This window comes from Amblyomma mixtum, chromosome 3, assembly GCF_055824585.1.
Source record: "Amblyomma mixtum isolate Tamu chromosome 3, ASM5582458v1, whole genome shotgun sequence".
Lineage (NCBI taxonomy): Eukaryota > Metazoa > Arthropoda > Arachnida > Ixodida > Ixodidae > Amblyomma > Amblyomma mixtum.
In genome coordinates, this window is record NC_143014.1 from 12,599,918 (window position 1) to 12,613,031 (window position 13,114).

At 45.5% G+C, this 13,114-nt stretch overlaps 2 protein-coding genes across 10 annotated transcripts in view; one reads left to right on the forward strand and one right to left on the reverse strand.

Moving 5' to 3' along the window:
- Window positions 1–13,114, forward strand: part of LOC149349236 (uncharacterized) — a 59,364-nt gene that overhangs the window by 43,207 nt on the left and 3,043 nt on the right. For 2 of the 6 annotated variants that reach the window (XM_089578162.1, XM_089578163.1), the window contains exons 2-3: window positions 3,844–4,005; window positions 4,324–6,799. The exons of 2 other annotated variants lie outside the window; for them this stretch is intronic. In XM_089578162.1, the coding sequence (XP_089434288.1) occupies window positions 3,844–3,894 (51 nt within the window). In that variant the 3' untranslated portion in view covers window positions 3,895–4,005; window positions 4,324–6,799. The remainder of the gene's footprint in view (window positions 1–3,843; window positions 4,006–4,323; window positions 6,800–13,114) is intronic. 2 more of the 6 variants (XM_089578165.1, XM_089578164.1) reach the window with 2 other exon arrangements.
- The window catches only part of LOC149349237 (uncharacterized), a 51,292-nt gene that overhangs the window by 11,907 nt on the left and 26,271 nt on the right, over window positions 1–13,114 (reverse strand). For 3 of the 4 annotated variants that reach the window (XM_089578172.1, XM_089578170.1, XM_089578169.1), the window contains one exon: window positions 4,246–4,419. In XM_089578172.1, the coding sequence (XP_089434298.1) occupies window positions 4,246–4,419 (174 nt within the window). The remainder of the gene's footprint in view (window positions 1–4,245; window positions 4,420–13,114) is intronic. The other variant, XM_089578171.1, reaches the window with a different exon arrangement.

A 13,114-nucleotide genomic window follows, 5' to 3' on the forward strand; every position in this document is an offset into this window, starting at 1 on the left:
TGCCTAGTGATCACACAGAAAAGAATTTTAGAAATGGCTACTACTAGTAAAAGCTTTAAAGAGGGCTGGGTAACCTCAGCAGCTATCCTTGGCTAGGCAAGAATGTCGAGGCTCCCAATGAACCAAATAAAGAGCTCAGCCTTCTTCTCAGGAATGAGAAAGCAGGTGCGGTCTACCAAAAAACCAGCAAAGCAGCTGGTCAGAATTTATAGTTCCTTGAGAAATCCTGCTTCTCTTAAAAAGCTAAAAACGCAAAACATGTCAATGATTGCATTATCACCTAAAAGCAGTGTTGGATGAAATGGAAAGTATTCATTACAAAATTGAATGAAGTACTTTTTTCTTAGTTTTTCCAGTTTCACACACAAAAAAATAAATATGTGGTTAACCGCTAGTTCATCTCTGCATTCTGCTCAAACAGGTTTCTCTTGTTTTGTTAGCAGGAAGTTGTGCATAAGGTGTGTGTGGCCTATTGAGAGATGGCAGAGAATCACTTACTTGAAACGTTCCTGGTGCACACAACTTCCATTCACCTAAAACTGGCTTTAACAAATGTAGCTTGGTATTTACCTCGGTTTTCCAAGACGACTGCCATTTTTCTCTTAATTTACGTTCGTTATGGTCTTGTGAGTTCATATGACAAATACAGAGCATGTGAAAAGGATTATAAGGCACTATTAAAATCTACTTGGTGCAACTTTTTTTCTTCCAAGGTGCAAAACATAGTTGGTATTGTAGATTTAAGTTTTCCACTGCACCGGCACACGGCCAAAGAAGGGAAGGAGAAGAACAAACACAGCGCTGACTCACTTCTGCACACTCTTCTTTATGCCTCGGTTCCTAAAGAACAGCGTGACCCCCACAGAAGTGTCTGTCCCTCTTCCCCTCACCAGCCGCATGCCATCATGCTGGAAAACCCATCAACTTGAATGTGCAAAACGTGCACCCATTGTGTAAAACAAAACCCGGTGGTAAGATGGGGCGGATTCCCTTGGAAGAACACTCAGAGTTATTGATCAATTCAGTCTCACACCACCATCTGCTAGCAGTTCTAGTCAGCTTAGTCGGTAAAGTGACTTCCCGGGACAGACTGTGGTCCCGGGTTCGCTCCGCAGACCAAGGCAAATTTTTTTTAAACTACAATGAAACCCTGATTATGCATCCCCCATTCATGCGACGACCCGCATTTTACGATGCATTGGTGTGGGCCCAGCGAATCCCCCACAGGAATAATGCATTAAAAGCCTTGATTACACGACGGCCCCGCTTTGTATGACGGCCGCCGGGAACCGTTCGGAATGAGAGGCGCTGGCGGAGCACTTTATTGGCAGACATGATGTCAACCAAGCAGGTTCCAGATCAAAATCAAGACCGAGATGTGTGTGCAGTGATGCAATCGAGAGCACAACTGCCAGCAATGACAGTTCTGCTGATGACTCGGACTAAGACTCCACTCTTTTCCGCTCGCTTCGCTGACAAAGGCGTTAGGGAAATAAACTATATGTTCATAAAGTTAACGTAGAGATGGTAACAAGATTAGACATTTCTATGATCATCAGTGGCTAGCTTTTTTTTTTAACGAGATTTATTGCCTCAGGGCAGCAATGGGTGGAAAGTGATGAAGGATGCAGTAATGATTAAAGTAATGCAAATAGGTCAGCTGATTTTATGAGGTCCAGTAGTGAGTGATGGTATGCAGCGGCTAGTTGGATGGTGTGCAGTGACTTTTTGCTGCGGCTTCAGTGCAGAGCATATTAGGATTAGCGACATAGAGCAAGCCAGGCACAAGCGGTGCACTGTCAAACGGTGGGCCGACACTGCGCATCGCAGGCTTCTTTTTCCTTTGTGATGCAAATTTCTAGTACAGACACTGCTGCTGCGGAGTAACAGCAGTTCTAGAGGAAGTCTCCACAGAAAGGTACAGTGTGTTCCGCAATTAAACGCGTGCCGTAGAATGTTCCTCTGAGCTAAACTGGTGTTCGAGCTCAAATTTCATACAGATATTTGGGTGGCAGAATTGTTTTATGCTACATTTATTCGGTGTACTTGCCTGAATCGATAAAAGAAATGTTGGATATTCGTGTAGTCTACAACGACGACGAAACAGGACAAGCTGCTCTCTCAGTGATTGCACCAGTGGCGCCATCTCGTTAGTCGGCCATGGAGATTCAGGAAAGAAAAGGAAGAGGGGGAAGTTTGAAGATGCTGTTTATGGTTTTATGGTTGTTTAACGTCCCCAAGCGACTCGGGCTATGAGAGACAACGTAGTGAAGGGCTCCGGAAATTTCGACCACCAGGGGTTCTTTAACGTGCACTGACATCGCGCAGTACATGGGCCTCTAGAACGTTGCCTCCATCGAAATTCGACTGCCACGGCTGGGATCAAACTTGCGTCTTTTGGGTCAGCAGCAGCCGAGCGCCATAACCACTGAGCCACCGTGGGGGCTGAAGATGCTTTTTCGCTTTTTCACGACGAACTTGAAATTTTCTAGAGTTTTAGCCGAACTAAGTTTTTGGTGATCACTGATAAAGCAGATGAAACAGTCTTCAAACTCCCCCTTTCTTTGCGAATCTCACGGCCAACAAATGAGATGGTGCCACCAGTGCAATTGCTGAGATAACGGCTTGTTTTGTTTCATCATCGCCACAGACAATGTGAATATCCGGCTTTATTCATGATTGACCCAGAAAAGTACCCCAAACAAATGTATCATAAAACAATTCTGCCGACCAACTGCCATTTCTGTATGAAATTTGAGCTCGAACAATTCACCAGTTTAGCTGAAAGAAGCATTCTACGGTGTGTGTTTAATTGCGGAACAGTCTGTATGTAATTAATAAGGACGGAAAACTGGGCGAGTTGGAGGGGATTCTGAAATCTGGGAAATCTGAAATAAAAATTTAGTTGATAGTCTGTGCTCGTGTCGTGCCTTCTACCTTGTGTCCGTGTTTTTTTGCGCAGTTGAAAGTATGAGTCTGTATGTCGCTGGCATGGTCGCACTGCACACCACAAAGCGTCTTCGAAGGGTCGGAGCAGCCATATTTCTGGTACATCATCCAAATCATTGTTTTCGAGGTCTACGTGATGTCTACTTAATACGCAGGAACAGGAGCGCTCGCATGCTTCGTCTAAAGCCGCCTCTTCGACGCCGAAAAGCCTGAGTGCAACGGTCTCACAACCAATTCTCACAGAATGAAAACGGGTAATTAGTTTTTGAAAGTCAAGAGTAGCAGCGGTTTCACGTGGTCCCTTGAAAATTGCATAATCAAAGTTCAACTGTATGAAGTTTCTGCGAAAGCTGTCTTTTCTTTGTAGCCATTGTGGGGACTCCCCATGTGACCATCCCCTGCAGGTGAGCTTCGCCGCAAAACCCCTCCAGCAACAGCCCCTGTCACTCCTTGTTTAGCTATGCTAGCTATCAAGGGAGTACTTGTGCAGGCAACAGTCCTTGCCAGCACAATGGAAAGAATATGATTTTTGATCTTGGCCTCAGTCAACTTCATCGGCAGAGGCCTTGTGGGAACAGATTTCAGAAGCTCGCGCCGTCACGCCTCAAAGAATCAGCATCGCCCAGCCCTGTCCCGAGAGAACGTTCACTCCAAAACTTTCGTTGGTGAATTGGATGTCCTTGACTCGCTTCTGACGAACATCGATAAATGTGTCAGCCAACTGTCTTAATCCTTTGTTCCCAAGAGCATCGCCCATGTGGTCGGCTTGCACGCCGTTCCTTTTGCAATTGCGGGCTAGTGTGGCAGCCCTACTATCAGCTGTCCATTTTACCACCCTAAACCGTGTGACTGCGCTTGGGTTGATGCTAATGAGTAATTACTCCCTTATTACAGACCTACTCCACCGTGGGGTATTCCTCTGGACCAACACCATTCCAACTTTGAGTCTGCCACCTGCTAGCCATCCTGGTTAGCATGGTAGAGCAACTGCCTCGGATGGAGGGTGGCCCTGAGTTCGTTCCACAGACCAGGACGAATTTCTCTTAATTTACAAAGGTAATGTAAAAGCTATATAGCTTTCCTTTGTAGCCATCTGGCTGCGTTTGTATGGATGCTAAAAAGTAATTTAATTACTCCCTCATTTGTACTCCATCTTGGATTCCCCTAAAACACTGAACAGAAGAAAGTTACCTCAAACAAATGCATTACTTGCAGCCTGATCTCAGGAAAAGAGGGCCACTAGCCAACTGAAGCTTAAGGTCTTTTCAGAATGCTAAGTGTACAGAGAAAGCTTACTGGAAACTTGTTTGCCCTTTTTGGAGCGGCGCTTGTGCCGCTTTGATGATGGCCGCTGAGCAGGTGATTCTTTCGCAGGCCAACCCAGGCGAGATGATGGCTTATTGGATGAGCGTGGAATGCGAACCTGACTGGTGGGGGGCACAGGCTGGACCTCTGAAGATGCACTGGCTGCTGCAACAGAGCAAGGCACATCAGTTTAGCTGCAAAAATTCAAAGGTCCTATAATCAACCAACTTATGCAATCAACTCTGTCCGAATACAAGAAAGCACCAGTAATGTGCTGGCACCATACCTCGGCAAAATCACGACTGCTCACTCACAAAAGTTTGGTCAACCTGCGGGCTCACTCAAACTCAGAGGCCTGGGCTCGTTCGAACTCACGAAACTCAAACTCACCTGGGCTCACAACTCACTTGGGCTCACTCAAACTCACTAGTCATCAGGGGTCAACCACTCATAATGACTCATGACTCACTTAGACTCAAGACTAATTGGGCTCACTCACTCATTTCGACTCGCGACTCATCTGGACTTACTCATTGCGACTCACGTGTCACATTGACTCACTCACTCATTTCGACTCACTACTCATGTGGGCTAATTCGTTTCATCTCACAACTTATCTGGACTCAGGACTCATCTGCGCTCACTCATTCGGGCTCACTCGCTAATTTCGACTAATGACTCAGCCAGGCTCACTTTGACTCGCAACTCCTTTAAGCTCACACATCGAACAGCTGAAATGGTTTTATGCCCAACTGCCCATGTTATACCCGTGCCACACGAACAGATTTAATGCCATTAAGTGCTTACTGCCTTAAGTTTTAACGGCCTTCATGCGGTACCACACGAATAAATTTAATGACATCAGCCTTACTGCCATTCGCGACCTACTGAGCTCAGCACAACTCATTCGCCCGTGAAATGTTTACTCTCGTTCCCATTCCACACGCAGAAAAGCATGAGTAACAACTTCCTAACCAGTAGGAAATGGTTAATTCTTAGCTTTCAGTCAGATGAGGCGTCTATACCGCATTTTTGATGCGAAGAGCGCCATTTTAACCAGCCTTATTGACAGGTACTTTCGACTTGGGTGCTAACATGCAAGTTTATGGCTACTTTTTCGACTTGTAAAGCAGGAACAGCCGTATTTTCTGGAAAATCGTTTTTATATTACATTTGAACATTTCCCATATATTGTGCTCATCAGCAATGTTTATATTGAGATGAAACTTTTGACTACCTTGCAAGTGTTATCGTCATCACCACTTTCGATAATGGCATTAAATGTGGACGTGTAGCACCAACTCCAAAAATAATGGCATTAACAAACTTAAGGCCTTAAGCATTTACTGCCATTTCTTGTGAGTGCATGGCATGCGTATTACACACCTGAAGGACCATTTAAATGTGGCAATTCTGACTCCTCTACCTGTACTTTTTTATGGTTTTGTGCTAATACTATACAATCCACTAACAATTTTGAGCAATCTTTTAGATCATAGATCAGCACTGCTGTTGGTGTTTCAACAATTTTCCCTTTATTGTATTTTTGTTTCCATGCTGTGCTGCCCTTTTTCCAGAATAAATCCTATTATCTAGGTTTTAAACTGGGCCGTTTCAGTCTTTAACTCTTTCGCTACCGCGGAAAAATGGACAATTTGGAGTGTACTGAAAGAAAAATTTTTTTTCACAAGAACTAACCCACCCAGCACATATTGCAATGCATGAAAATGTAGCTTATTAGTTACACTTCTGAATGAAACAAACAGCAGAGTTGTCTGTGCAAAAGTATGTGAACATTTATTCGTGAGATTTGCCAAAATCACAAAAAGTATATAGCAAAAACAAAAATTGCCGGCTGCACCAAGCCAGAACTTGATTAGAGAAAAACTGGAATATACAAACTGTTGCACATGCTTGGTTGGTTGGTTTATGGGGTTAAACGTCCCAAAGCGACTAAGGCTATGAGAGACGCCGTAGTGGAGGGCTCCGGAAATTTCGACCACCTGGGGTTCTTTAACGTGCACTGACATCGCACAGTGCACGGGCCTCTAGAATTTCTCCTCCAAAGAAATTCGGCCGCCGCGGCCGGGATCGAACCCGCGTCTTTCGGGTCAGCAGCCGAGCACCATAACCACTGAGCCACCGCGGCGGCCTGTGTTGCACATGCTTATAGCTGTCATTATTCACAGTTTCAGCTATGAGAAAAATTTACTGCACTTTCCATGGCCTGTCAAGTCAGGGATCATGACTGTGGGGCCACTGTGAAGAGTAATCAGGGGTGAAGATGTGAAGCAGAGGTAGACTGACAGGTGCTTCACATAACGTTTGATCTTTGTTCCTCTCTCGTTCTCTGAGAGCCAAGCTTGCAGTTTCTTCTTTTTTCCATCTTTTTCAGTTGGCAATGAATGGATTCTATGGGAGGATCGGGGGCATGGACTTCTTTTACCTTATCATACCCGAAGATTTCTTGAATGAGCTGCTCCCTGAAAGCCAGCTGATAAAATTTGGCATTTTAGGCAAGCTCTAAAACAACAAGATGAATGAAGTAAGTTTTATCGATTTGGTTCAAAAGCCAGGAGACTTTCCAAGTCTTGCCAATAGATGCTGCCGCCACTGAATCATCTGGGTCCGTTACTTCAAAAACAAACAAACAAACAAAATAAAGCGATAAACCAATTTTGAGAAATGATTTATGATGGCAGAAGGCCCGAATAGATTATTCCGGTATTTCAGTAAAGATATATTCGCAGCAGGTCAACAATTCCAATGTATATGATGATTCAAATGAACTTCAGCATCTCCAACGGATTCACGCCTTCCCATGAGCCGTCACGCCGAGTGTATGTTTGCTTGTCCAAAATCTTCATTCATGCATACTTATTAGTGTTTTCGCATACGGACTTCATCACTTCCACCGTGAAGAGCATCAAAAAAAAGTCGAGAGGTCAAGCGAATCTCCGAGCGCCGCTCCGCAGCGATGTGCCAATATGGACATCTGGCTGTCGTCTTGGATGAAAAATGCGACGCGACCTTGAGCATTTGGCAAACTGTCTTCGCCATACGTTGCGAAGACCCTGAAGCACAAAAATAAACCACTGTCATCAATTACAAACCGCATGCACCGCAGAAAACACACAGTGAATGAAAACAGAACTTACATGCAAATACGTGCTGACATTCCAGGCGCCTGAGACGTAGTCTCGCTGTCGAAACCAAAATCCGACTTTTGTACATAGTTGCAAAAACGAAACCGAAACCGGCCGACGTGCTTGGTGTCTTCTATCGCTTTCGAGGAGCGCGCAGCTATGCGGACACCATTTTCTCCGGCTGACGCTGCTGTGGCCGTTCAAAGTTTTATTTTTCACGGCGTCCCCTCATGTCAAAATACTGAAACCAAGGCTGCAATCAAAAGAGCAGTTGTTGAGCTCGCAAACTAGATCGTGGAGCACGTCCACGACGTTCCAGATGAGCTTTTTTCCGCGAGCGATTTGCATCGTTCATATGCAAACGATGGCCTATGGCACGGTAGCGAAAGAGTTAAGCCATATATTAAACCCTTCACGAGAGCCTCCCGTAAGGACTTTGTTTAGAACTGCTACGCTACTACATTACAGCTATATACAGTTGCAATAAACTAATTTTGATATTATACACCTTTTTTTCTCTGCAACCCATTCCCCATTATTGTCCCTTCAAGGACCCCATCTGGAGTATAATGTTTAGCCTCATTGTCAGGGTTGCATCCGGTTCTGTTTTCATTCTTATCTGCACTTCATGGACGTGAGTAAAAATTGTGGCTTCTAGGGTGTGTTAGCCTACCAAACACCATGCATTCAAGCTTCAAGCAAGTAAGATGCCAAACCACCACGGACACACAAATGCTTGTTGAGTGGTGCGGCTCGCACACAACATCCGCAAGTAGGAGAGAGCCTCAGAAAACAGGCCCCTGGTTCACAAAAATTATGCAGGCATGCATAAATGTGAAAGCACTGCTTGCCGCTGAGTGTGTTGCTGAGTTGTTGTTTCACTGCAGCAGCTCACGTTTTGCTCCGCTCCAATGGTCTCATACTTCAGCAGTGAACTTCCACCTCCAGCCACGCTTGCTGTCTCGCCTGATGACGCAGACACGAGCGATTCAACTTGGACAATGAAATAAAGAGTTAACTGCGCGAAAGGGTTAGGACACCAGGGAGACACATTCACGACACTTAGAATGCTGCGCTTCTAAGTGTCCTGGTGTCCGAACCCTTTCGCGCAGTTAACTCTTTAATTCAGAAATGAACCAACTAGCCCGGCCAATCCTTTTGGACAATGAAGACTCCATAGCGCCGCAGCCTCACTCACCGAAAGCTGAAGGCAAACTGACGGCGAGGACTTTCCCTTTTGTGCAATGTCTAGGCGCGCTACATGAATAAGACAGTGGCGCATCGTATTTGCTAGCATATCTCGCCGTCAACATGTACATCAAGTCGGGCAGGACAGTGGCACCTCACCCAGGGCATGCGGTGGAAGGGGCCAGCCACTCACATCTCGAGCCTGATGTGCTTTGTTACTTGAATGAGGGGGTATTGTATAGCGACCCCAAGGAGGGAGGAAGTTGTTTTGTCCTTCTTGGAAGGGAGAGTCGCATTGATGGCAATGATGTCACTCGCGTGCAGCGTCTGTTACACATTTCTGCTACAATGCTGCGATCTCGCTCGTGGTACCCACGGGGCCGGGTCATAGGGAGCGGGCAATGAAGGCACAGCACGTGTCGAATATCACTGGACCTCGTACAGGCGAACTCGAGTATGCACTGGTCCAAATGGATCCCAGTTCGGCCGGCGGACATAAGCAGAAGAATCCACCTGGGTATCCCTCGTGCGCATGCCCAAAGAGCAGGTTCTGAAATCCCTTCAGAATGGTCCAGTGGAAATGGTTCACTGGGTCATCAGTGCCAAGCCACAGTCGAGTGAGGTCTGTAACCACTTGGTCACTCCTTCGTACAATGCCCTCTCAGTTTTTTGAGAACAGTTCTATTGTCACGCTCGCCGTTCAAGCAGCGCCAACTACAATGGTACTCTCATTATGTATGTTTGCAGTAAATACACACACACACACAAAAAAAGGAAAAATGATTGTTGGCAAGTCTAAAAAAACGTTCAGAACTACTTTGAATGCTGCCGACTACATTCGAGACGGCCATGCCGGCCAGCCGACGATGGAGCAGTGCTGGTGTGTCCTCGCGGTCGAAAATTACAGCGTGTGTGCACCCGCATCGCTCTTTCGCTCATTTCAGTGGTCTTTTCGTGGTAGACAGCTTAGGAAGCAGTCTATTTTGGCGTTTAAATAGGTACCAAAGCCAGTGTAGTATAGTTTATAGAGGAGGTTGTGATAAAAACAAACGCTCCGGCAGTCGAACCCGCAGTCACGCATAACACAAATATTAAAAACGAAAAATTTGTGACAGTTAAAATCCAGCAAAAGTGCTAGTGCAATACATGTCGCAACAAAGTTGCCGATTGAAAGAATCACTGGTTTAACCAATTCATAAAGGTGGCGCTGACGTCCACTTTTCAGGCTTCGTACGGGGCTTGTATACCAGTCACTTGGGACGCCTGTATTTGTTGTTTCCCTCTGCGTTACCGTTTTGCGATCGCATTCGCAGTTGTGCGCTTGAGCAACGATGTCACGCCGACAGAGCTACAACGCTGACTTCAAGCGACAAGTGATTCTTTTTTTGCGGAGAACTCGAACAACTGCGCCGCTGAGTACGAGTTTGACATAAATGAAAAGTTGATAAGGGGTTGGCAGAAACAGTGGGACCGACTGTTTGCTAGCGACGGGCGGCATTGTGCTTTTCACGGGTCAGCAACCGGGAGGTATGAAGCTCTCGAAGAGGAACTAAGGCTTCATGTGGAAGAGGAGCATGCGAAGGCTCTCCAGGTGTCATGTGAGGACATACAAATGCGGCAATTGACGCAGCGAGATGGGATGGGTCAGTCAACGTTTAAAAGCAAGTCGGGGTTGGGTGCAAAAGTTTATGCGGCGCAACGGACTCTCCCTTCGTTGTAGAACGACCATCTGCCAGCGTTTGCCAGCAGAGTACGAGGAACAGCTGATCGAATTCCAGCGCTTCCAGCGCTATGTTTTAAAGCTCTGGCATCAAAAGGATTATAGCCTTGGCCAGATCGGGAATGCCAACCAAACACCGGTCCACTTCGACATGCCCAGCCGTACCGCCATAACAACGAAGGGGGCAAAAGACATGCGCCTGTTCACGACTGGCCACGAGCATACGCAATTTACTGTTATTCTGTGCTGCACTGCAGATGGCTGGAAGTTGCCGCCGTACATCGTGTTTTGCCGAAAGACAATTCCAAAGAATGAACCATTCCCGAAAAAAGTGATCATCCGCGCCAATGAGAAGGGATTCATGAACGAGGAGATGGTTAAAGGATGGTTCCAGACTGTTTGGATGAAGTGACCAGGTGCTGACTTCCAAACATGCTCATCTTGGACTCGTTCAGAGGCCACATTTGCCCAGGCGTCAAGGAAGCCCTGCACGCACAAACCTGGTCGTCATACCTGGCGGTAAGACATCTCAGTTACAACCCCTGGATGTCACCGTGCCTTTCAAGGACCGCGTTGCCAAATATTACAGGGAATGGCTCGCGAAGGACAACGCATCCATGATGCCAATGGGACGCCGCAAGAAGGCCCTGCTCAGCGAAGTGGCAACATGGGTCAAGGATGCGCGGGAGGACCTTCCACCAGAGATCACCAGGACAGGGTTCAAAAAATGCTGCATTTCTAACGCACTCGACGGCAGCGAGGATGACGTCATTTGGGACGCCGAGGCCGCCTGCAAAGCATCCTTAGAGGGAAACTTTCCTGACAGTTCCGACGAGGATGTGGCTTGTGACAGCGACTAGCGGTATTTACTGGCCAAGTTTATTGTGAATAAAGGTTTGTTGTGTGCATGTTCTTCCATTTTTAGAAAGATACGAGTCGACTTATATTTAAATAATTTTCATTTCTCGGCAGGCCCAATGTATAGGGGTCGACCTATATGCGAGTAAATACAGTAGTATCCTCAATAAATTTTAAAGCCTTCCAGTGCACTTTGCTCAGATATTGAAACGTGCACTGTAGTTCATCCTAATTGGCAGGGCAATACCATAAGTTAGTTAGTTATATTGATTTTAATGGCGCAAAAGCAACTCAGGCTATGATGCGCCAAACACAAGGTTAGAGTTTTTGTTAAAGGTGAAGCTTTCTATACTTAGAGTTTGTTTAAAATGCTTGCTTCCTTGAGAAACCTAAAAATACATGAGATGTCAACCAGTGCTCGATCACCTAAAAGTAACATGGGGTGTAATGGGATGGTTTCCCTGTAAAATGTAAAATATTTCTTTCTTAGCTCTTCTAGCTTTATACATGAAATTAAAATGTGGTTCACTGTGAGTTCAGCACCACACATGTCACAGAGAGGTTTGTTTTGTTTGGTTAGCAGAAAGTTGTGCGTGAGGTGGGTGTGTCCAATGCGGAGCCGACATAAAATAACTTCGATAAAACGTTCTTGATGCCTACACGATTGCCATTCCCCTAAAATGGGCTTAACAGAATGTAATTTGTTGTTTGCGTGCTCTTCCCATTCTGCCTGCCACTTATTTCTGAGTTTACTGTAGATAAACTTTAAACAATCCCTGTGCGGTATGTTCACTTGCTTTATTTGGCCATTCCGGGCTTGTGCAGCACATACATCTGCTTTCTCATTACCTACAATTCCAACATGGCTAGGAACCCAGCAGAATTTAGTGTTATGCTTTTGTTTTGTGATTTTAACTATGTTATGTATGATGTTTCCTATTATGGGTTCAGTAGCATTCCTGGAGTGCAGTGCTTTGAGCATACTGAGGGAATCGGTGTAAATGATGCTATTTTTGATGTTCTCTCTTACTATTTTTTCTACAGCTATGAAGATGGCATAACACTCAGCAGTAAAAACTGATGCGCATTCTGGTAGTCGTATTATCTGTTTATTTTTTTCTTGGATTACTGCACTTCCAACATGACTTTCTGTTTTTGAGCCATCGGTATAAAATTCAATGTAGGTGTCATACGTTTCTTGTAGTGCAAAGAATTCCTGTAATATGTACTCGTTTGGCGTTTGCTTTTTGTCTAAATGTGTCATTGTGAAGTCACATACTGAAGGCAGGCTGTACCATGGTGGCAAATATTCATTCCTTTGTGCAATATTCGGTAGGGCATCTAGTACTGTTAGCTCTTCACATTTATCTTCAAAGCGCAGTAGTAATGGCCTGATAGAACGTGGTTTGTTGATGAATAATCTTTTAGATGGGCACTTGGTGACAACTGGATGGCAGAGATGTTTCGGAAGAGAACGGATTTTTAAGACGTATGTGCATGTTAGTGCGATTCTTCGGTCCTCAAGAGCGGGCTCATTAGTTTCAACGTATAGGCTGGCTGCTGGTGATGTTCTGTATGCTCCAGATGATAGGCGGAGACCAAGATTATGAATGGGGTCTAATCTTTTCAAGTAGGATGCTCTTGCCGAGCCATATACTATGCACCCGTAGTCCAGCTTGGAGCGCACCAGAGAGCGATATATTTGTAAAAGGCTTGCTCTATCGGACCCCCACCGCTTCCGTGAGAGCACTTTTAAGACATTGAGGGCTTGAGAAGCTTTCTTTTTAAGGTTGTTAATGTGTGGTAGAAATGTGAGTTTCTTGTCGAAAGTTAGGCCTAAAAATTTGTGTTCTTGTTTAATTGGTAGCGCAGTGTGATTCAGGTATAGACTGGGATCGACCTGTAGGCCTCGTCGCAATGAGAAAAGAACAGCTACTGTTTTTTGAGG